General features: G+C 32.1%; 2 protein-coding genes across 3 annotated transcripts in view; both read right to left on the minus strand.

The window, feature by feature from the left end:
* The window catches only part of LOC129752390 (uncharacterized), a 33,733-nt gene extending 17,493 nt beyond the window's left edge, over positions 1–16,240 (minus strand). The window contains exons 1-2 of the mRNA XM_055748180.1: positions 16,162–16,240; positions 15,395–15,913 (exon numbers count right to left, since the gene is read on the minus strand). Of these exons, the coding sequence (XP_055604155.1) occupies positions 15,395–15,913; positions 16,162–16,227 (585 nt within the window). The 5' untranslated portion in view covers positions 16,228–16,240. The remainder of the gene's footprint in view (positions 1–15,394; positions 15,914–16,161) is intronic.
* Positions 1–25,633, minus strand: part of LOC129754770 (uncharacterized) — a 601,388-nt gene that overhangs the window by 403,685 nt on the left and 172,070 nt on the right. The window lies entirely within an intron of this gene.

Here is a 25,633-nt window from a genome sequence, read left to right on the forward strand (position 1 = left end):
AGACCCCAACGTTTTTCTTTTTTATTTTTTTACAGATTTTACAGATAAAAAATGGCGGATTTTTTCGTGAAAAATCGTAGCTTTTACTGCAAACAGCCACAAAAATTCCATAAATTTTTTTAAAAGTTAAATTAACTCGTTGAGGTCCAGAAAAACATCTATTAAAATATTTTGCTCTGATTTTTTGACTTCAGATGATTCTGTGCTGAGATACAGTGTCCACCGCAAATCCTGTTTTCTAAAAGGCATCCTCGAAAGTGCTTCGTCACCGGCTCATTTTTCAATATTTTTCTACGAAAAAATTACTAAATGTTCTTTTAAAAATGCTTTGTATAATGCAAAAAATTTGAATACATTTGTTTGAACGATAGCTCTAGAAAAAAATCGTGAAAATGGTGTTTTTTTTTTACCCGTTAGACCCTACCCCCCCTTAACAGCATTCATCTAATGATATAATCAAAAAACAACGATTTCCATAAAAGTCGTAAAAATAAATATGTTTTAAAAAATTTCGCATATTTGCAAAATGTGCCAAATCGAACGATTTTTTGGAACGACATCACCTTATAATTTTCGCTATAACAGGACCAATATAATTTAGGTAAACACCATGAACACGTTTTTACGCTCTTCCATGATGATGAAATAGAACAACAAGTGCAATTTTTTTTTTTTTTAATAACAAGTACTTGGAAATGACAAAAAAGATGAAAATTTCATAAATTGAAACACAAAAAAAAAACAAAAAACTGGAAATGACGAGCAATAGCTTTCAACTTATTGAAAGTAATAAAAATAACAAAGATGACAAAAAAACTTGCATTATAAACAAAACAAGAAAAGTGCTAAATGCATTAAAAACTCGGAAGAAGACATACAAAGTGACTAAAAATAACCAAAACTGACTAAGAAGTAGTTTCATGATAAAAATAGTAGTAATAAAAATAAAAGTTATAATTTAAAAAAAAAAAATGAACAAAAAACCGTTTGATTTTGGCAATACAAAATGTTCGGGCGTGTTTCCAAAATCAAACGGAGTCTGTTTACGATTTCAGAAATACATATTCGTATTTGTAAAAGTTCATTACAGTTTCTGGCATCATAGTAGTGTGTTTCTTAGAAAAACATCTCAAAGCTCTTTAAACATTTTATAACTTTGTTGACGTCCGCAGAAGGTTTAGACGTTTGCTTTAAAAAATAGCAATAATTTAGTTTTGATCCTTAAAAATCTTTGAAATGTCAAAAAACATATTGTAAAACGGGATTAAAAATTAACAATGAAACTTCTGTAACATTTTTCTCAGAAGTTTGAATTATTTTTAATTTTATCTTACAGTATCTTGCATAAGCTTCAGTTTTGACAGAATTTTTTGAGAAGTTACTGAAATGGTTATTTACTAATTTTACTACAAATAAACGCTTGGATCTAAAAATAAGAGCTACAAGAGAAATATTATATGCGTACCAGGATTGAGCGCCTTTGAAATAAGATAAAATTAGATCTGCAACTTTTTGCATCAATAAAATTAAAAATTAATTTTCAGACATTTATTGGCGAAAAATTTCTCAAGTAAAGTATGGAGATTTTGAATATTTTCTAGTTTCCAAAGTTTTATAACCATTCTACACTATGCTTCAAAAAGATAAAATTAAATGCTTCAGATTTTAAATTTGATAAGCTTTAAGAATATGTTGACTTAGTTTTTATAGGTTTGACGGAAAATAAAAGATAAAATTTAAAAAAAAAATCCCCCATGTAATATGTTTTTAGCAAAAGTTAGCACTTTTGCGAAAAATAAATGCTTAATATATTTTAATACCAGTTGGAATATTTTACACTACTCTCTTTTGACATTCATTGCCGATTTACTGGAACCACATTCCACAATTCTTAACTTATCAAAACGTAATGGTTAAGTTTTGAGCAAAATATTGATAATTTTTTCAGAAATTTTACTAGTTAATATAGATTGAAAATTTTACTAGTAACACGAGCAATCGGTAAAAAGTTTAGCATGAAACTTATACAAGCACTTACATGCACCAAGATATCAAACAAAAAATTACAGATAACACCCACAAATATTTCGGTAAATATCGAAACAATCACCATTGAACCATAGCTTGAAAAAGTCAATCTTTCATGAAGATATCATTCTGTTTTCTCGTTTTTATTTTCATACCACCATAGCTCATTTGGTAACCCTCCCTAATTTACGAGGTGGTTAGTTCTAGGGGTAGATTTATGACTTTTTTTCCATTCCCTCCTTCCCACTCAACTTTGGTAAAACGCCAAGCATCAATATGAATCCTTGAATCCAAGCCTGGCTACTTGGGATGCCACCGAAGAGGTTGTCCAAGATATTTTATTGCTGTTTATTAAAAGTCATTAAACGGTTGATTAGCAGTACAAGCCAAAAATCCTACTTGGTGGGTTGAAAAGAATAATTTTACTCAGGTTCTCGACCAATTGCACTGATAGAAATGCTCATTTTTGTCATTTTAAAAAAATTTAAATTCAGTTTGAGTTTTGATTATCGATTTTAATGAAACCGTTCAAAACTGTGACTTGTCAGCAGTAATAAATTTTTTAGTCATTTAACAATTCCTTCACTAATTTGATAAAATATCGAGGTGTAAATGCTGGCTACAAAATTTTACGATCCTCTTCCATATTCATGGCAGTTTATTACTTCTTTTGCACAATTTATCAAAATAGAAGGAAAAAAAAATCCGCGACGCCTCCCAAGGTGGCGCCTCTCTAGTACTTGGTAGCAAGCAACAAAAAGTCGCTCTGTACGCATATTATTTGATTTACGACCGTAGATAAGCTGCCAAATTTGACTTACCGTTTCGCTCTGTTCAGTTTTTTTTCTTTGCAGATCCTACAGCTGCATCACAAATTATCCCATTTGGGAAAGCCTAGCTGGTCGTTGTTGGACAGGAGCAGTAACTATGCACTGGTTCCAAGTCAAGGATGGACCGGCGGCTGGACAGTATAACGAATGAATTGTAAAAAACCAACCTGCAATGAATCAGAGAAGGAATAGGAAGCGGATGAGCAACAAAAAAAAAGGCAATTACCATTAATGGACTTCGGTTTCGGTGCAGAGCACAGCCTCCGGAGACCGAATCATTGGTTCAGCTGATTCAAAATGTAAGGTACAACCAATTTTAAAAATGACAATTCTTGTGGATTACGAATAAACGAGTAAACCGATTTTATGACTAGTAGACTCTAGTTTGAATAAACTGTACCTAGCAGAGCTCGATTTGTGTGTGTGTGTGTGTGTGTTTTTTTTTTAATTTTTGGCCACCTTAAGGAGGACGCCTTTTTAACCATAGGAAACAGCTATAATATGTGAGTTACATCATTGTTTCGTGTTCAGACACTAGAAAAAGTCTGTTTTCTAATTTGCTGGAACTTAAAAAGAGGATAAAAACGTTTAAAAATGTATTTAAATTTTTTTGCCGAAAGCTGAAAATCAGTCACTGAAGGGTAAAAATGAATTATACAGCTTGACCAGTTTATATCTGATGATTTGGCCTATTGATAAGTTGTCAGAGAGATTGTCAGAGGACACTTTGATTCAGTTGACTTTATCGAGTTGAATTCGTTGCTAGATTATATGGCAGAAAGTGCTCATCGTGCCCCGACCAATGGTGCTCTGATCGCTCCGAGCCATCAAGTTAAAGTAAAATTGCGTTTTAAAATTTTTATAGTGAAAAATCAAATTTTAATGATGGAGAAAATTGAAAAAAAACGTGTTCATCATGTTCCACTGCGTACATTATATTTCAAAATAATCCAACGATCATAAGAGCTTATTTTCTGGTGCTCAAAAATTTTAATATTTTCGACACTTGAGAACCTAGTTGTTTTTTTTAATATTTCTGAAATATTATATCCTTTCTTTTTTTTCTTTGTTGATGAAAAATTAATACTATAGGAACTACAAAACTGTCCGCGTGAAAAATTGTTTGAAAAAAATGGTATTTCCTTAGAAAGAAGAAGTGTTAGTTCGCCCGCAAGAAACAATATTAGCTTTATTATGGTCAGCACGACTTCCTTAGGACTATAGCATTAATCTTCATAAAAAGCTAAAACGCGTTCTCTGCATCACCTGAACTATAATAAACCTGGCTATTTGGCACTTTCCTAAACACAAAATTTCCGAGGCTGGATCTTAGCAAGCTTTTGCTCAAATTTGACCGGCTTATAATTTAGCAATTTTGTTCTGCTAAAATTTTAACAAACATGAGCAGCCGAAATATTTTACCAAGATTTTAACAAAAAAACCGTAAAAAAGGCCATTCAGACTTGAACCTACAAAACTTATAAATTTTTCTCTATAAATATAGACAGATTTCATATGAATACACAAACTTGTTTCTCTCTCATTAATTCAAATTAATTTTTCTAAATTTTCACATCATTAACAACACCTCTACGTATATTTTCTGTTTTTTTTGTTGTTCCTTCACTGGCAGCGACAACCTGGTCGGAAAAATATAATATTTGACACTTAAGCATCGAAAAAATAACTGCATCCAGATTGGCTCTTACCTTTATGCTGCCTGTGCTGTATGACACCGCCGGAATTGAATTTTTTAACAGCACTGACTGGCAAAGACGGCTGCCGCCAAAATAAAGAAAGTGGCCAATAAACTTAATTCATGCTAAAATCAAGCACACGTTTCTTGCTATCGTGTTAGTAAAATGAACCTAATTGCTTATCAAAAGCTACCTACTATTTTTGCTAAGAAATTTTGTGAGTAGAAACATCACCATGGTCAATTTTTTGAACTTCGATGAAATCATTATGCTGTAAGATTTTGAACAACAATTATTTATAAAGCTTTTATAAAACATGTTAGTCATATTATGAGCATCTTTTCTACTGCCAGTAAAGATTTTAGGTTAAGGTTGCCAGATTGCCCGGTTTTATCCGGGTTTGCCCGGATATTTAATATAAAATTTTGAAAAAATCCGGTCCGGCCCGGTTGTCCGGATTTCATTGGAAAAGTCCGGATTTTGCCCGGGTTTATTCTCATTTTCATTCACAAATCACACTTTAAAAAACAAATTATGTTATAGTTTTTTTTATTTATGCGTCCTAATCGAAATTTTTTGAGCAAGTTTTAAGAAAATAATCATGAAAGATGTTTTAGAAAACTTAAAATGCAATTTAAAATCTGTTGATAAATTTTGGTGAAAAACTTTTTTTTCTTGATTTTTGATGAGTAATTTTTAGGTTTTGACCAAATTTGCCCGGATATTGCCAGGATTTTGATGAACAAATTTTTCCTAGAACATTTTGGCATGAAAAATGCATACATAAATGAAAGTCAAAAAAGTAATACTTAAAGTGTCTCATTATTTGGGTTTAAGCTCTTTTATATAAATTGCTATTCATTTCAAATCATCACTATCGAAAATAAGTCAAAAAGAAACTTGTTTGTGGTTCAAATCAGGTTTATTTTCAACTCTTGTAAACTCGATACATTTAGATTTGAGTTCAATTTTTTTAAGTAGATATCTACAATACAAATAAAATATTTTTCCTGAACCCGAATATGAAGTACAAGTTATTTTACTATCAATAAATTATCATTTATATAGTTTATTTCATTATTGAAATCCTTTGAAAAATTGAAACTTAGATTTTTAAAGGAACGCAATTTATTAAATTAGATCTTATTGAATAACAGTGATTCCACCTATTTTGTGTTTTGTTTGGGGTTATTTTGAATTTTAATTCTTAATCTGAATTCTGCATTTTGAACCTGAATACAAAATAAATCCAATTCTGACTGAAAATTCCGAATGATGAAACTCTGATATTTCATTTCTGTAACTTTTTAAAGTTTCAATTTGTCATAAGAATATAGAGTTAAAATTCGAAATCCAAATTTTAGAAATAATTTGTTATTTTAAATATTTTTTGATATTCTGGAATGATGAGTTTCGAACATGATAAATGAATCTTATTTTAGTTTTAAATGCAAAATCAAGAATCGGATCAGGATTTTGTCCCAATGACGAACCAAACTGAAAATCAAGAATTATAAACTGGATTCAGATTCCACAATCCGGTCACAGGCAACAAATTATGATTTATGAAAAAAAAATTGGTTGCAGAGCTTTGGAAATTATTCAAACCATGGCTCACCAGATTTTTCCGCACTATTCCGGGCATTTAATTTTAAAACCTTGCAAAATCCGGGCATTCGATTTCAAAGTTTACAACCCAAAATCTGGGCAATATTCAGGCAAATTTAGGATTTCTTCAATTAAAATTAAGAAGAAATAACTCGAACAGTAATTGGTTTTCATCGAAACACATCAGCCAGTTTATCTGGATAAACTTTGTTAAAAAATTGTTTTGGATGCAAAATACAAATTTGTTATACATTTTTTTCTTTAAATTTGCATATAAATAAAAACATTAGGGCAAAGTCCGGGCCATCGAAAAACCATAGTAAGTCTAATCTTAATGAAAATTTGATATTGGAGGCTAAGAGCTGTACCCAAAATTCATGCACAAACTTATTATGTGTATAACTTTAGATAGCGATTTTCAAGTACTGTCTGTATGTTTCCATCAACAAGTGAAATTTTTTTTGAAAACCTACAGTAGAATTGTGGACCTGGGATAATATTTCGAGGTTTTGGTCTTAGTTCTGAGTCGAGATTGTTACTCTTGATCAACTTTAGTCGTTCATCGATATATTATTATGATTTTTTTTTTTTTTTAATTTCGAGTTTAGAGAAAATCATTTTGCTTGACATTTTTTGGATCCTTAGGGGGGGGAGCTACCCATGGGTTCTTGACACCCCCCGTTCTTACGGCCATGTGATGTACACATTGTTCCTCGACTTTCACCATCATGATTTTTTTTTATTTTTCACTATAACCTATTTTAAAACGCGTTTTTACTTTATCTCGTTGAAACGGGGCATATAGAGTGACATTGATCGGGGCACGATGAGCATTTTCTGCCGTAGAATCGAGCAGTAACAGCAACTCGATGGAGTCCACTAAATTATAGAGCCACAGCTTGACAAGATTACATCGGACGATTTAGCTGATTGCTGTGAGAAAGATAATTAAATGTTTCTTGTATTTTGTTTCTGGTGCTTTGTTTGGCGGATGATGCTACTATCCGTATAATGCCACAATCGAAGTAACCGATTATTTTTATTTTTAAAAGACATACACCGTCTTAGCCGATTTAGGCTTTTACAGACTGAATAAATGACGTGGACAACTTAAGATTAACATTTAACACCCAGTACCGAGATGGGAATCGAACCCATGCCATCAGTGGACCAGCGATTACCGTCTTACCACGCTAACCACTCGACCACCGAGACGTACAATGGTGTATGAATGGTGAATGAAAAAAAAAACCTCGGAAAAAATCGATCTCAAGTCTTCTGATTACCTTTCCGACACCTAACCAATAGGACAAAACGTCTAATGAAACAAGTCATGCTGTAGCTCTATAATTCAGTTGACTTTATCGAGTTGCATTTACTGCTAGATTCTACGGCAGAAAATGCTCATCGTGTCCCAATTAATGGAGCAATCGGGGTTCGCATTATACTTCTACAGTAACTGATTTTCAGCTTTTTGCAAAAATTTTTAAAGAGCATTTTTAAACGTTTTCATCTACTTTTTCAAGCTTTAAGCCCGTTAGGAAATAGACTTTTTTAGTGTCCGAACACGTAACAATGAAGTAACTCGCAAATTATAGCTGTTTTCTATGATTAAATAAGCGTCCTTCTTGAGGTGGCATCGCAAACATAATGGAATTGTATGAAAATTGGTCTGATAATATTTTCAAATTGACATTGTGAATCTAGGCGTCATTTTGTGCTTTTTGGTATTGCAATTAACATGACGTAAGTCAATTAAGTGTTGAATAGCTTTGTTATGGACAGATAAATGGCTAATTAGTTTTATAACGGCTTTAAAAAAGCCATTATGACTAATTTTGACGTTTCTTTCGCAAGCCAACCAATTATACGGGTAGGATGAGTTCCTTATTTCTGAAGTGAAACCATGAGTTGAAGTCGAATTTCGTTGTCTGATGCCATCTTGAAATCCACGATGGTGGCTTTTGCTTAAGTTTAACATGTTGTAAATGACTTAAAATCGGATGAAACCCCTACAGTATGGATATCTATTGGGTTTATGGGCTAAACTACACACAACGAAAAAAATCTGTAAAATCACATCACATATGATGTAAATAAAAAGAAGCATCATATATGACGGAATTTTCAGTGCTAGTTGGAAATTACACGTCAGTAAAATTTTGCAACGTGTAAAATAAAAAATGATGTAAAATTGACAACGTGTAAAATAAAAATGATGTAAATTATAAAATCACTGAATATTGGAAGAGAAACTTTCCAATTGGAATTTGTTTTGTTTTATTTTTTGTTTATATGATTCAATAACGGAATTTTCTCATCTCTTCATAAAAATTAAACCTTTTTATACCTAAATTAATTTATTATATTTAGCGACAGAAATTTTTTTTCAGCTCACATTTTTTTATTAGAATTCACTTCAACCTTTCATTTTCTTCCCCGAATCCCAAGTTGAGTAACATCACAGAGAACAACATGGTGGTAAAATGGAGCCGCTTCCGGAACCGCATCCCTACATCATGAAGATCTCCGGGAACCTCACTCGCGGGAAAACTGCTTAAAACAAACACTTTGGTGCACGACTGGACTTGACACTTTGTTTACATTTGTCTATGGTTCTGTTCATGACAGTCTGTATTTTTACATGACATCATCGCGTTCAGTGTATTGTAATATTAATTAAATTCAAATTCAATGTCCTGTAACTTTCCATGTCGTGTAATTTTAAGAAATTTCTTTTTCAGTGCTGTTAAGAATTTTGTGTGACCAGAAAAATGCTATAAAATTACATCACATATGATGTAACGAAAAAGAAGCATCACATATGATGGAATTTTCAGTGCGAGTTGAATATTCCACGTCTGTAAACATCAAAAAACGTGTAAAACTTAAAGACATGTGATTGCATGCAAGATTGGCTACCAAACAATCTCACCTCAAATTAGGCTTTTCCAACTTGCAAATGTTGGTAGCGGCTGCTCGATTAGTTTGGCGCGAGAATGAGCATCAAGCCATCCAGCGAAGGTTGGGCGCCTTTGTAAAAGCCCATTAGTATTGAAAAGGTAGTCGTTCTCTGTCAATCGTCGTGAGACATATAAAATCGTCGCTTAAAATTATAAGGTCGGGTACCTTCTATAAAAACCCAAGTTAATGTAGTTTACGATAGAATATAAGTCGTTAAAGTTACGCCGTGCTGTTTTATTTCGGGAGTGATCCGTAAACCCTATATCGAGGAAATTAAAACCGGTTATCAAGGTGTTGGGTGCGCCCATCATCTTCCCATCAGCCCACAGTGATACCCATTGATCGAGCAGAACTAAGCTCAGCCCCGAGCTATTCGAGGTAACTTCCATCATCCCCAAACAACATGTAAAATATTAAAGACGTGTAATATTTAATTCGCACTGAAAATTCCATCGTATGTGATGCTTCTTTTTATTTACATCATATGTGATGTAAATTTACATCAAATAATCGCGTTCCTTGTCAAGTAATATTTGTGTCATACGAATTCAGTGCTGTTAAGGATTCAACTTTTTTTAATTTGTAAATTTACATCAATAAATCGCGTTCCACGTCATGTAATGATACAGGTTTTCAATTTCAGTGTTGTTAAGGATTCAGATTTTTTTTCTGTGTAGAAGGAGTTATATTCCGCTATCTGACGCTATTTTCAAATCCAAGATGACGGCTTCCACATAAGTTTAAAATTTTGATAATCACTGAAAACCTCATGAAACCCCCACAATAAGGAAATTGGGTTAAACGGCTAAATAAGAAGAAGTCAAATTCTGAGGTCATCTTGAAATCCAAGATGCCGGCCGGAACTTTGAAATACTGAAAACGACTTAAAAATTGGGTGATCTAACCGGTTTTACCGAAATCGTCCACTTTCTCAATACCGAAAATACCGGCTTTAAGATGGTAAAAACCGGTATTTTCAGTAAATTTTTCGCTATTATTTAGGACTGTAATACAATTGACAGAGGTAGATGTTTGAGTACAAATATTCAAATTTTATTCAATCAGCTTCAAAATTGAAGCTCAATAAACCCTACTGCAAGATTCATCTGAGATTTGATGATTGCTTAAACTTTTCGATGTACATAAGTATTTGAATTAAAACTAGGTATTGGCGTTCAAAAAAGAATTGACAAGCAACTTCACTGATATTTTTTCATGAATTTTTTACACATTTCAGTTCAGCTATTCAACTAACGCACCACAACATTCAAAGACTGTACAACAAGTGTAGAAGGCAAAAAAAAAGATACAGCTACAGGAAAATTAAGATTGCTTCAGAATAACAACTATGTATTTCATTGAAAAAAACATAAATTTGGTCAAAATATGTTAAAATGTTTATCAAAAAAAATTTTGGGAATTGATTAGAAACTTTGGATTTTGTTTCAAAACATAAAATGTGTCAACAGACAGAGTCAGCATTTGAACACATTTTTGAGTGTTTGTATGAAAAATTTTCATCAAAATCTTTTTGTTAATTGATGGAACCCTGTTGTTTTTTTTATTTGAAGCATTTTCTTTTTGCATACAACGCAGTATCAAAGTATTTATAATTTTACAAAATTCGCATAACTACAACAGAGCCTGCGGATCAGATCCAAAGAACTATATTTATTGCTGAATATTGACTGATTTTTTATTCAAAATTTATTCCTATTTCTTCGTTTTAACTTTGGAAAGGCAAACGGAATGCGATCACGACAACAAAAATCTGTTATTCTGTGACTTTGTGACAGTGTTTTGTTCAATCAAATAAAGTCATTTGAAAATTATATGAAACTACTACAATTTCGAAAACCACCCAGCGAAGTTATAATAATAAAATGATGATAATGAATATAATGATTATCATAAGGATGATGATAGATTTATGACAAAAAGGAAATTTAAACTTAAAATTTTAAAGGCACAATAACATTTTTTTCAATTGAAAATGTTGCTAAATCTATTGCATGATGATGCACTTTACAACGAAAACGTAGAAGAAATCAATCTAAATAGGTCCAGAAACCAAAACAAAGATAGTATTAAAAAGTGTTTTACATAAAATTAAAAGTTTGATCGATGTTAATTTTTAGGTTAAAATTCAAACCAAAGTCTTAGGATGATCAATAAATTGTTTAGAATCGTCTTTTGCAGGGATGAGCAACCCGCGGCCCGCGGGCCGCATGTGGCCCGCGAGACCCTTTTGTGCGGCCCGCGAAGCTATTTTCAATTTTTCATGCTTTAACTTTCTTCTACAATGAATTGTTCGGAAAATTTATATGACTTGAGCAAATATGCACTTATCTGAATTTGCCCTACAATCTTTTAGATTGTTAACTTTATCTGAAATATTAAGCATTTATTATGTTCTGTTCAGTGCATAAATGCAATATTGTTTATTGACATAACGTAATATTGGAGCTTTTTTGTTCCTAATTATTTAACTCCTACCACTTTGAAAAGCTAAATCCATTATAGTGAGTCGGAAGAGCGGCAAATAATTTGAAGCTGCACATGATCAAAGGAATTTCGAAGTTCGTTAGGAAAGTTATTATTTTTGTTTCAAGCAAAAATAAAGTTGTATGATAAAAATATGCTCAGCAGATTTTTTTTTTAAATTATTCTTTTCAATTCGGCAAAAAGGCTTTTTTGTAAGCATTAAAATTCTGGAAAAAAATTAACAAAAACCTTGTGATTTTTTTTTATTTCTGAATATTGACGATAATAATGAAAGTTTAAGAATAAAGCCTGGGTGAACGATTTTAGATTTTTTTTATCAACATGAGTCAGCCGGCATCAAAGATACCGACTAAAAATATTAGTTCTTTAAAAAAAACGAAATCTGAAATTCTTTGATTCGACCCGAAAAGGTCTTCAACAATTATCTGTGACGTTTTTTTCAGAAATTTGATAAAAAATTCATAACCAGCATCGATAAATTGAGTTATTTCACTTAAAAATAATTCGCATTTCACATTACCAAAATCATAACATAGCTTAAGAAATCCTATGCCAATGATTTCTAAATAAGATTAAAAACTATTAAAATCTGGATAAAAATTCTAGAATCATCAAGAATGTTATTGCTTAGAAAAATATGTGATATTGAACATTTTTCTGTGATTTCGACAACCTTGCTGAACATCTCAATGCAATGATCCAATACAGAACTGCAATTAATAAAGCGGGATTTTTACCGTTTGTTGGAAAAATTCTGGGCTTTCAGGACAAGTTTTAGTTCTGGAAAACATCACAGGAAGTCAGTTAGGGATCAAACGTTCAAAGCAAAGAAGATGATGAATAACTCGAATATATATTTTTCACACTCTTAGTAATCACTGTGGTAAGCTCCAGAATACTTTTAAATGGAAGTGATGCGAAAAGTAACAAGAATGTTGTAAAAACGAATGTTCGCCAAGAATTACTATAGAAAAAGTTGAGCGAATTTAAAAATGACAAAGATTTAGTGATGTACCTTTTCAATATCGGGTTTTTCAAAAGTTTTGTTGAATTTCTATTTTTAAACACGTTTTATCGGAATTCGTGTTATCTTCCCTTTTTCAGATTGTTTTTGTTAAAAATTTGTAGTTATGGAAAACGACGTGAAGCTCTGCTAATTATTAAAAAAAAAAATTTCAAGTGCGGCCCGCCGACAAGATTCCAAATTTAAATTGGCCCGTTGGTTTAAAAGGTTGCTCACCCCTGGTCTATTGCGTTAAAAATTCTGTACATTTTATTCCATGACTACCAATTAGAAGAAACCTTTACATTAATTCGATGAACTTTGGGAAAATACCTGTTTAACTGGTTTTATCATTTTTATAAATTGCAAATACCGAAAGACCAGATTTGAAACAAAAAAAAAATCGGTAAAACGGACCACCCTACTAAAAATCACATGAAACCTTCACAATATGCAGAAGTAACATTTCGCTATCTGATGCCCCCCGAGATGGGGACTTTCACTGATCTTTAAAATTCTGTGAATGGAAAATCTCATTAAATAGAGTATTAGGAAAAACATCACACATGAAAATAATTGAGAAAAAAACAATCTTTAAAAATTGGGGAAAACGAGGGAAAACCAATTTAAAAAGTTCGTTAAACTAAAGAAAAATAAAACAAATTGAAACAAGACTAGAAAAGACTAGTAAGATTGAGATACGTTTAAATGATCCACCATCATAAATTATAATAAAACAAAATTAGTCAATATCAAATACAGACCCCGTTCAAATTTGGAAACACGTCCGTACATTTTGTATTCCCAAAATCGAATGGATATTTTTTAGTTTTTATTTATTTGTACAAAAAAAAATCTCTGGAATGTGGACCTTTTAAAGCCTTTTTTTAATTTTCGTTTTTTTATGCATTTAGCTTTTTTATTGTTTCGTTTAAGAATTGAGCTTTTTTCTCATATTTGCATTTTCTTTTCTTGTTCATCATTTTTTTAGTTATTTTATGTCCATTTTAGTGAAGTTTGTGTTTTTTTTATTTTATGAAATTTTAAACAATGCTATCAAATTGAGTACATTATAACTTATATTGTTTCCTATATCATAAATTTGAATTTTGTTGTGGTACAGTAGTTTTTCGATTTTATCACGATAAAGAAAATAGAATTTACCGTGAATTTGGCGAAACTAAAAATTAAAGTGGAAAAAAGTATCTTTATTGTCGTTAATCAATAATTTATAATGTTTTTAGTAGTTGAAACGTTTTGTATCAATTTATTTTGATCTTAAGATGTAATTATCAATGTTTACTGAACACAAAGGTTTGATTTCAGTTCAAATTATTCTTCTCTATAGCAATTTTAAGATTTTTTCTTGAAAAAAAACCATGTAAAATATCAATTTGATAGTAAACATCTAATTAAAGTGAATTATTTAGTTTTCATGGATATTTAACAGTCGTTATCTCTTCTGTCGATTTTAAAAAGAATTTAAAAAAAATACATCAATGAATTAACTTCTGTTAATTTCCAATTTGAATATTTTAATTTTCTCACCCTTTATTAGTTAAAAAGTTTGAAATTTGCTCAACTCAGACTTTTAAAGTGTGTTCCTTGAAATTTGTTTTACGGGCAGATAATTTTTTGTTTTTCATATGTAGAAAAACAGAAATCTTAGTCCTTTTTACATATTTTAAGGCAAATCTAGCAAAATTTCATTTTGATCATCCAAAACTATCCATTCAGACAGTACTAAAAGCTGTTCAATCAGGATTGTGCAGAAAACCATTTCTAATAAACAAATTAAAAAAAGAAATGAAAACCATTTATCTTTTTTTCAAAAACACTTAAATTCACCCACATTTTTATATGATTCACATAACCAAAAAAGTTTACTTTAGAGCAGCTAACCAAGCACAAAAAACAACACTTGCATTGGCGTGACGTTAAAATACTTATGTCGTTTAATACAAATGTTTTTCAAATTAAAAAAAAACGATCTTTACAGTATACAGCTAAAGTAAGCAGTTCGATGGCATTTTCATATTTTTGACCATATTACCATAACAAAAACCATAATAAATATCATGAACAAAGACGTTCTACGCTTTTGAAAGAAAATTAAGGCCCTGGAAATGGTTTCTGAATATTTATTAAAAAAGCGAGATAAAATTGAAACAATAACCGTAATAAAACCGAGCGTGAATTTGGCGAGTATTGATTAAATCTAACAGTGATAAAATAGAAAAACTACTGTATTCTACACCATTTGATGACTTAAACAAAAACAAAACCTAAACCAATGTATATAAATAGGAACCTTTCTCAGCCTTAAATGCTCCTATCCATCATATATTGTTTCAGTGTTTTCCGAGTCTATGGGGAACAGACAAAGAGGAATTTATTTCTATAAAAATGATTGTTAAGCATTGAATAGCAGAAGTAATCATAATGGATAATGTCATCCTTAAATACAATAAAACATTAATTTTAGCAAGTTTAGAAACTTTTTCATATTTTCGACTTTAGCAATCATATAACCCATTTGTAGAGGCTGAAAGATATCTGGAAAGTTCTGCAACTGTTGAGTAAATGTCAGATACAGTATAATAATCATGCAAATATCTTAATGAATCGTAACTCTCTCCTATAGTTATCGAGGAAGCCTGTAGATACTGCGGATAAATATCGTCGAAATGAATATTTTCAATAGAGTATGCAGAAATTTTGAGAAGGCTACATCGAGCAAGGAAATCATTTCTAATTGCATCTAGAACGTTTTTGAACTGATTATAAATGGAACCATGGAGAAGTATTAGGCTAGGCATAATGTTGGTCGCTGTTTCTAAAGTACTCAGTTCATTTGTGATTATTGAATCAATAAAATCCATAGCGCAAAGCTTTTTTGCCTCACTTCCACTGTTTTTTAATGCATTCGCTAGCTGCATGAAGCTGTCTCTAGATGAATAGTAAGATTCAAAAGCATCTTTTATGAACAATTTCGCATTGGAAGGCACCCAAACCAAACCGCTCTCGAAGTCGTGTTTCATCGCTTCGGTAAGTTGTTTCAACTTTCGAGCTATCTCGTCTAGGGCTGCTTGATAGACCGGATCAATGTTGGCATCTTTGAGTGAAGCCAAGACAGCATCGAAGTCACTCTGCAATCGATCTATTCTGGTGGGAAAGTTGGCGTATGCGTCCAGTTGCTCCTGCCAAGTTGCAGCGAAATTGTCAAAGAAGGACGAAGATCCGGAATCACCAGAGGAAGGATCGCTGGATCCGCAAATCTGAAATGAGACACTTTATTGAGAGATAACAATTCGCAAATCTTTTGTCTGGAATGATAACCCAGGATAACATTAATTTGAATTAAGCGACCAAAATTTTCTCTTAAATTTTGATCGTGTTAAACTTTCAAGTGTATGGATTAATATCCAAAGATTTTGAATCTTTGAGTTTAACAATTTCTTGCGAAATTTGTGCATTTCTCCGTTATCAGGTTTTTTTTCGAAAAATTTTCATTCAACATACTTACACGAAAGAAATAGCACAATATCAGTGGTGGCGGTGCAGGAGAACTAACTGATGGTACTGGTTCCATGTTTTCTCTCCGGGAGATCAATCCGTTTTGCTCGAGAACTCAAGCCCTACAGATGAATACCCCGGAAACAATTCTGCAATACTCCGCACAAAAAAAAAATACAACCGGTTATTTTCGGCGATGAAAGTGCAACTAAAGGTTCTTCAACGGTATTTTTTGGTGGATCTGATTCTTCGAGAATATTTTTCGTTTGTTGATTCAAAGCAGGCAAATGTGAAATGAACTTGAGTTGAGACACCACACTAAAATCGACCATATGTTTTTACATTTAAAGTCTCAATTCCTGCTTCACTATTGAAAATGCTCGAAATCAGTTGATTCACATGTTCAGGCCTGTGCAAAGAATCCGTTCGTGGGGGAATTTCAAAATTCAAATTTAGCCAAAAATAATCACACAGCCAAAAGTATACAATAAATAAAATTAAAAAAAAATTGACAAATTTACGGATAAAATAAATCAAAATTTTCAATTCAAATAAGAATTAATGTTTCAAATCAATGCTATTCTCGGTAAGTCATTGATAAATTATTCAAAATGAGGTTCCATATACTCAACAAGAAATTTGCTTGACAATAAATTCAATGCAGTCTTATTTTCAAATTTCAAAATAATATTTCCGAAACACCAGAAAAAGAACAAAAATCAAAAATCAATGCTTCGAACATAAGAATTGATGTACAGAAAAAGAATACTTGAAATATAACACCAGATTTAAAAGTAACTGAATTCTCATATTAATGTAAAATCGAGTTCAAAATTCACCAAGATTAAAAATAGTTAAAAAAAATTGAAGTCATTGTAAGTATTTCGAACTTTAAAAACAAAAAAAAAACATGTTTAAGAACAGCTTTTTATATGGAAGCACAAAGATAATACAAGTTAAGGTAACATTTCGCATAAAAATTAAACTTTTAAGTTCACGTAATTAACAGAAATTGAAGAAATTTTATAAATTTGTGACGATTTTATTTTTCAAAATTTGTCAACTTTGAAAAGATGAAACATTATAAAAAATAAAAAATCCCAAAAGTGGCAGCAATCATAAGATTCGTTAACATTTGCTCGCGAGAAATTAAGGGGAGGGCTTTTGGGTAAAAATGTAACATTGTTTTTGAAAATTAGGCTGGAACAAATATCAATTTCATCTTTTGTAACACCCCCCCCCCCCCTCTCATCGAAATTTCCAAAATCCCGAAGGGGGGAAATAAATAAAGTTTGAAGTATTTCAAGTATATTTCAAATAAAAATTCAAATGTCCGAAAGATTACAAGACCAAGAACCAAATTTTGGAAGATGGAAGTTGGTTCACATTTTGTATTCTTGATTTTATTGAATTTTCGATAAAAAAAAACTTGATTTATAGGTTTTCTGCAATAATATAGTATGCAATTTGGTTGCATACAAGTTTTCATGCAATTAATTCCAATTTATTTGTTTTTCGCATTATTTTTTTATTGTCCCCCCCCCCCCCCTCGCGGTTTTCCAACTCCGAGTGAAAAAACAAGGATTTGAAATTTGTTCCTGCCTTATGACGAAGCTTAACACTTTTACATTTCAAGTGAATAAATGGTAAAGAAATTCATAACCAACATTTAAAGGTTTCGCATATCTTGAGGGACTGAAGTTTCCAACGGATTCAAATGACTTTATCCTTGGAAAATTTTCTTCAGACTGTTGGTTTTTGTTTTGATTGTTGGTTAAAAATGACTCGACAGCTCTCCTGTTTTCAAAATTTTAAAATATCTTATTTCGTTGGGCATTTAGAAGCAAATGGTTTGTTTAATATTAAATTTCAACTTGTTTTCTTTGAATAAGTACCTATAGTTTTTTTTGTTATTTTTAAATTAACTTAGTTTTAAAAACTGAAAAAAAAACATTTTCCAAGAGTAAACCTTTGAAACACTTAAATAGTGAATGGAGGTTTTTCAACTTATAAATTTTTATTATATTCAACATTAATTTTCAGTTTATTTCCACAATCGAACAAACAATTAAAATCCAAATTCCGATTATCAAAAAGAGTGAGAAACAGGATAGCACAGTGGTCGGCAATCGTTTGAGGTGGAAGATCTCAAAAACTTCAAATTTCAAAATTTCTGAGTTTGAAAGAGCCACTTTAAATATAGGTACGAATTATCAATGAACATAAGTTTAACGCAAAAAACTTTAAACCCATAAAAGTTTTTTTTCTAACTCTTGGATTTTTTCTTTCTAATCTGTTACTGATTATCATTAAGTAAATGGGTTCTCTTCTGGATCGTCAACTTTTTAACATGGTTTGATTTTATATCAATTTTAATACGTTGACAAATATCGAGTCAAGAGAATTTTATATCGATGGAAAGCTTAAATGATTACTTTGCATGATATGAAGTTAAAGATTTATACATATTTACATAAGGAGAATATTTATTATTTATCAGTTAAGAAAAGCTTTTGAAAAAAAAAACAAAGTAAAAGGAAACTAAATTTTCTATCAAACTATCAAACTTTTTTTAAGACATTCCATAGATTTAGCTTATCCTTTCAAAATCTAGAAGTATGAGGTAAACTTCAACTGCAATTTGTGTTATTTTAATCTTCAAAAATTATGCTCCTAACAACTGGTAGAATTTTCAAAATTCATGGCATCAAGCAAGAGTGTTTTAAGAATGTTATGCAAGCAAATGTCACATGTTTTTAGTATTTTCTGACAGCTTGTGATTTCAAGTTTATATCCACCAAATACAGCGATACACGAACCCGTAGATAAGAAAATAAACTAAAAGTATTTTTGTCAGATTAAAAAAAATCATATTTTTACCTTAAAGAAGACTTGATCCTTTACTAGTTGAGACTTGATTCTTAATACAGGGAACCCTGACCATAGGCAAAAATCAAGCAGATTCCAAAGATAATAGGTCCGATGACTTTTTTTTTGCCATATTGGTTCCCATTTCACAGTTAAATACAAACTATTTAATTAAAAAAATGCTTCGAGGTTCTAAGGTCAATTTAGTGATTAATTAAAAGTGATTTTCCAAGCAACCAAAAGTCTCGTTAAACTGATCGAATACAGCTTAATCAGCATAATCAATGTGCTGAAGTTCCTTTTATTAAGCCCAAAATTAAAGTTCTTATTGAAACTTTGAAGTCACATTACAGATTTGAACGGCCTTCTATTCAGCCCACAAGTAAACGTTTAATCAGCACAAACAAAAAATAATTATCCTCTCCTCTCTTATTTTGGTCATCACCAGCCCATGTAATCCATCCATCTTTATTCCTCCCATCCCCTGCCTCAATTGATCATACTTAATTGCTTTGTTTTTAATTTTGTTCGATACATGCCGGCACGCACGCCAGCTCTGCTACACAATTATTTGATTTGCTTACTCAAGCAATCAAACAACCTAATGGAAAAAATTAGTCCTGGTAACAGAATTAAACCCCATCCTTCGAGATGATAGCCGAACACGCTGCCACGACGCCACGCCTTGAAATTCGAAGTGGTTATAAGCTTCCTAGAATACCCGCAAGAGCAACCAGCGGCCGTGATATCCCGTGAATTCGATGAAAGTGTTATAAAGTGGGTTCAGGCAATGCTGAGCAATCGAAGAATTACAGTCAATCTGGGAGACACATCATTGAAAGTGAAAACAACAAGAGGCTGCCCCCAAGGTGGAGTACTATCGCCTATGTTGTGGACACTGGTTGTAGATGATCTCCTTAAAAGCTTGACTGAACAAGGCTTTGAAGTGATCGGTTTTGCAGATGATATAGTAGTAATTGTACGAGGCAAATTTGACTGCACTGTTAGTAACAGGATGCAAAATGCCTTAAACTTTTGCATCAAATGGTGTAAAAAGGAAGGTCTTAATATAAATCCCTCAAAGACCACAATAATTCCATTTACAACAAAAAGAAAGGTCAATATAAAAGAAATCAGCTTAAATAACCAAACCTTATCACTAGCAGCTCAAGTTAAGTTTCTTGGTATAATACTTGACAAAAAGCTTAACTGGAACGCACATTTAGAATACGCTATCTCAAAATCTCTTTCTTCGTTTTGGGTATGTAACAAGACTTTTGGCAAATCATGGGGATTGAAGCTGGATATGATCTCATGGATCTATACAGCAATATCAAAACCCAGATTATCCTATGCGGCTCTTGTTTGGTGGCCCAAAACTCTACAAGAAACAACACGAAAACGTCTACTTAAATTACAAAGAGTAGCATGTCTTTCAATAACAGGAGCGTCTAAATCAATTCCCTCATCTGCACTGGAGGCATTGCTGCACCTTTTGCCTCTGCCTGAGTTCGTACAGCTAGAGGCAGAAAAAGCAGCTTTGAGGTTACAACGATCTGATTCATTACAAACTTGGGAGCTTGAGGGGCACTTAAAAATATTAAATAGGTTCAAAATAAATGATTTACTAACGTCCGTTCAAGACTGGATGGTAAACAAACCAAATTTCTACACAACTTTCGAAGTTATGGATACTGATAGATCAACCTGGACACAGGGTGGCCCTACAACTAGAATAGGATCTGTATCTTTTTATTTACTGATGGCTCAAAAATGAATAACAATGCTGGTGCCGGAATTAATGGCCCAGGGGTTAACATATCGATTCCAATGGGATGTTGGCCAACAGTCTTCCAAACAGAGGTCCATGCAATTTACTCTTGCGCGGAAATTTGTTTGAAGAGGATGTATAGGCACGCTAATATATGCATATTCTCAGACAGTCAAGCAGCGTTACAAGCTCTAAAAGCTCCAATGTGCAGTTCGAAACTAGTATGGGATTGTATTAATGCTTTAAATCAATTATCAATACAAAATCAGGTGAACCTTTTATGGGGTTCCAGGTCACCGCGGTTTAGAAGGAAATGAAAAAGCGGATATACTGGCTAGGAGAGGATCGGAAGGGCCAATGACCGGGCCGGAACCTTTCTGTGGAGTATCAACTTGTGCACTTAACAATGAACTAAAAACTTGGGAAAATTTAAAAATAAAATTCAAATGGCTTGTAGCTATTGAGGCTAGGCAAACAAAAAGATTCATAAAGCCCGATTCAAAGAAAACTCGCGACCTTTTGAGCCTGTCGATAAGTGATCTGAAAACATTTACAGACCTTTTAACAGGGCATTGTCCATGCAATTACCATCTTAAAAAAATTGGCTAACTTAGTAATGATATGTGCCGGTTCTGTAAAACTGAAGTAAAAACTGCAGAGCACTTAATGTGTGACTGTGAATATCTTATGACACATCGACTAAAAGTTCTTGGTAAGCGAATCCTAACGCCCGATGATATTTGGAAGATGAAGGCCAGTAAGGTGGTGGGATTCATAAGAAACACCATCCCAAACTGGAATTATGTCTTGATTTCGTCTACAACTGACATCTCAATTAATGATGACAGTATGACGTAATCAGACAAATAGTAAATTGAGTTACTCCACAATAGATCAAATAAATTGGTCGCAGTGGATTTGCTCATACAAAAAAAAAAAAAAAACCAGCGGCCAACAGCAAAGACGCATGTTATCGGTTTAAAAAAATGTTTACAACTGTTAAGCATGAAATTATACAAATGATGAATCTTAATTTTATCTTGATATTTAATCAATGAATTGCTTCAAGTGACTTTCAATGTGTGATAAATTCGTGGTAAGTAAATACAGTTGGACGAAATTTTAAAAAGTCAAAGTATTTACCCCTTTCAAAAACAATAATTTGCGAGTTAGCTTTAAGTTGATCCGAGTTTAAGTTTCAAAATAAATTATACATTTTAACAATTTCCAAGCTCCAAAAAATGATTTATTTGTTATATGCCCTTTTGTGATGTTCGTTCACATTTCATATTCATAAAATGGCGGACATGTATCTAAAAAGGCTATTCGAGGAACTTTTTGGAACTTCAAGTCCATATAAGGCTATTTGAGGAACCTTTTGTAACTTTCATGCTCACATTCGAGAAAATTTGGTACCATTTCCCTTTGAAACCTTTTTTCAGCGAAATTCGAACTTTAGAGGAACGAGTTTAAGTAGATATGAGACTTTTGGTTGCTTGGGTTACCTGTGATTAAGTTTTTTGAGAGATTTTCAGGTTGCTGACCCATGGGATAGCACAACTATTATACCTTATGAGGTGCCATAAAAATTGTAACGTTTTTGACCTGAAAGTCATAATAATCATCCCATACTATTAGAACTGATGCAAGAATGCTTTAGAGTTGGTAGTAAAGCACCTCATATTGATTTAAAAAGATTTCAGTCATTTTCGAAACACGATGAATTAAAATCGTAATGTCATAACGCTCCACTTTCCCTTTGGTTTCTGTAAATTTCTCAATTAAAAAGAATGTTATAATAAAATACTAAAAGTGGCGATTTTTTTTATATAATGTTATCTAGTGTTCGAACCGTTTCTAAAAAATAAGTTATTAAAAAAAAAAAAATAGTGCTATTCTGGCATGTTGGTTTGTATTGGTTCTCTTTAAATGTATTAGGACCAGCAATTATTTTTAATCAATTCAATGACATTCAAAGATAAATTTTAACTTCAAAAATAACCAACAAATAGTGAGAAATCCTTGAAAATACAGTTTCGTATGGCAGTGTCGATTGATCAATGTAACATTTCTTACGTAAGATTTTTTGACCACCACTTTAAGTTCGATTTTTTGAACGTAAGATTTTTTGAACCGCCACTTTTTTTTTATTTTTCGTTTTTGAGATGGATTATCCAATAGGAGGAAAACTCCATAAAAAGTTGTTTTGGTTTCGCTTAAATTAAAGATTGCACGGATATTTTACACAAAATTAAGGAAAAGTTTGGTCCTGCTCGGTTGCCCAGATTTCATTTAAAACAGCCCAGATTTTGCTCGGATTTATTCACTTTATTTGCCAAATAAAAAAAAACAAAAAGTGTTGCACATTTTTTTATTTACGCGTCAAATTAGAAAATTTCTCAGCAATTTATATAAAAATAATTTTGAAAGATTTTTTGGAAGCCTAAAATTCGATATTATCTAAACTGACGATTCTTCCTGATTTTTCTTGATTTTTGTTGCGTAATTCCAGAATTTCGAACAAATTTGGATTTTTTATCGAATATTTCGAAACAAATGCCCGGATTTTTCCTGGTTTTTAGATAAAATTGCTAGGATTCATCCAGCCCGTATGGGTGCTGAAAATTTTTTGGCAACCTTAGCCTAAATGTAGTGGTCTGGTCATGCATCATTTTGGTTGGGAGCTCGAGTCCTTATGCCAGTAATGCTTTTTCAAACATATCATCTTTGGCACAGTGCACATTTCTGCGCACTTGCATTGAATTTTTGCAACCTCTTCTATGTCTATGACAATTATTCAAATTATTTGCTTGATCAAAAAAAACACTGTTACTTCTCCTTGAAAATTTCAAGATTTTGTATTCTAAATCGATTTTTGTTTGATCCCTAGATTTTTAATACTGCTGCTGTGATTCAATGAAAGCTTTAAAATTGAAGTTGTTTTCTTTCACTTTCCTCTTGAATGTTGTTGGCTTAGATTTTGCTAAAATTTGCTCCTTTTTCAGTTAAAAAAAAAGTCGTTCTGAATTGCTCAACCGTATGGTATGGTATGCTTAAGGTTAAAGATCATCGTTCGTTTTAACAAGTAATTTTAAGATGTTTTCATTATATTCGACGTATTTTAAATCGACATAAAATAAGCAATTTCAAATTGCTTATCTTGCGTGTTTTGCCCAGATTTTATAGCAACCCATTTTCTTTTGTGATGAAAGCCCCAGAAGCTACAAATCTACAAGCTGTCCTTTCAGTTATTGTTGCAATTTTTTAAATCAAAGAGACCCCTACTTGAAAAAGGTCTCGTAACACATCATCTGATTATATCGTCCGGTTGAAAAATTTAAAACGTCATTTTTTTGGCCATTTTGTTTATCGATCATGATAATTTTTTTTCATCAATACATAGTGAACAAGTAGATGATTCCAAAATGGTATTATTTATGAAAATTGGTTCAGTTGTTTTGAACCAAACCAAAATAGTAATCCGGATCTATATGACTCTAAACGACTATTTCTAGAGTTAGTTTTGATTACGTCGTATGAACCAATATAAACAAAATTGAGTTATTGGCTGCAAACGATTGATAAACATGTACATATTCTGTGTTAGGTGGAAATTTGATTTAATTTGATAAAGTATTTAATTCTACAAAACTTTTTTCTATTTTTGACGTGATGCCGTTCTCATATTTGAGTGCAATTTGGTTTTTGCGACGTTTTGCACTGCACTGAGTTGGCGTGCAAAACAAAGGTCGCAACATAACTGTTCGTAGTGTTGGTTTTTGTGATCTAATGCATTTTCCAAGAAATTGCTTCGGGGAGTGCTAAAAAATTTAAAAAGAAGTTCCTAGGAAATCGTTGGTGAGATTGATTCAAGTCATTGCAATATAAAAAACCTAAAATTTATTGCTAGGTAAGTGCAATAAGCAGTACTTTTGTGGGAGGACAAATTTTTGGCTTCTTTTTTTTATCCTTACAGTGACCACCAACAAAACTAGAAGCGTTTATCATCCGCGAAGACTTAGACAACGCTCCAGAGACGCGTAAGTACACTTTTTATGCTTTACTTTGAGGTGCTTAACACATGAATAATTGCACTATTCTGCAAACTATCCAAATAAGGTTAGAACCTTTATTACGTGAAGCATGTTAGTCAGAATAAGCTAAGTTTGAGACGTATGAAATTAAGTTTTGAGAAAAAATTTGTCAATATGCAAAACGTCGTTTGAGCAAAACTTACAATGCCAAAGGTCGTAAAAGCATGTTTACTCCTACAACTAAATTCAAGCCTGAATCGAATACACTAGCATAATTCTCATCTATTTTCGCATCGCATACCGATTTCTAAGGACAATTCTGAGCGATCTTTTAAATTGTAGAATTAAAAATAAGAAAAAAAAACATAAACAACGATTTTCTCAAGACACATTAAATGGCTCATACGACCTAATCAAAACAATCTCTAGATTTGTCCTTTTTTTGAAACCGTAAAGGGTGAAAACGATTGCAGGATAAGTTAGATTTCGAGTCAATCTTTTTTGACACTAATAGTTCGGTTTCATGTTTAGTTTGATGTTGAGAATGAAGTTCACAACGCACTCTTCCACAAAAACGAACCAGAAGAACGGTTTCGGTCTGAAAGAGTAAAAATCGAAACATAAGAACATAAAAACCAATTAAATAGGAAGAAACATACCGTTAGCGAATTTTTCTGGTGCACTTTTAGTTATTTCCCAAAAAAACCGGTTGTTTTTGGACTTTAAGTATGAAGTGCAGCCAAAAATGCACAACTTCAATCCGGGTCGATCAAACGGCATTGAACTTCCGAGGAGAAAAGATGGAACCA

Source organism: Uranotaenia lowii, chromosome 3, assembly GCF_029784155.1.
Source record: "Uranotaenia lowii strain MFRU-FL chromosome 3, ASM2978415v1, whole genome shotgun sequence".
NCBI lineage: Eukaryota > Metazoa > Arthropoda > Insecta > Diptera > Culicidae > Uranotaenia > Uranotaenia lowii.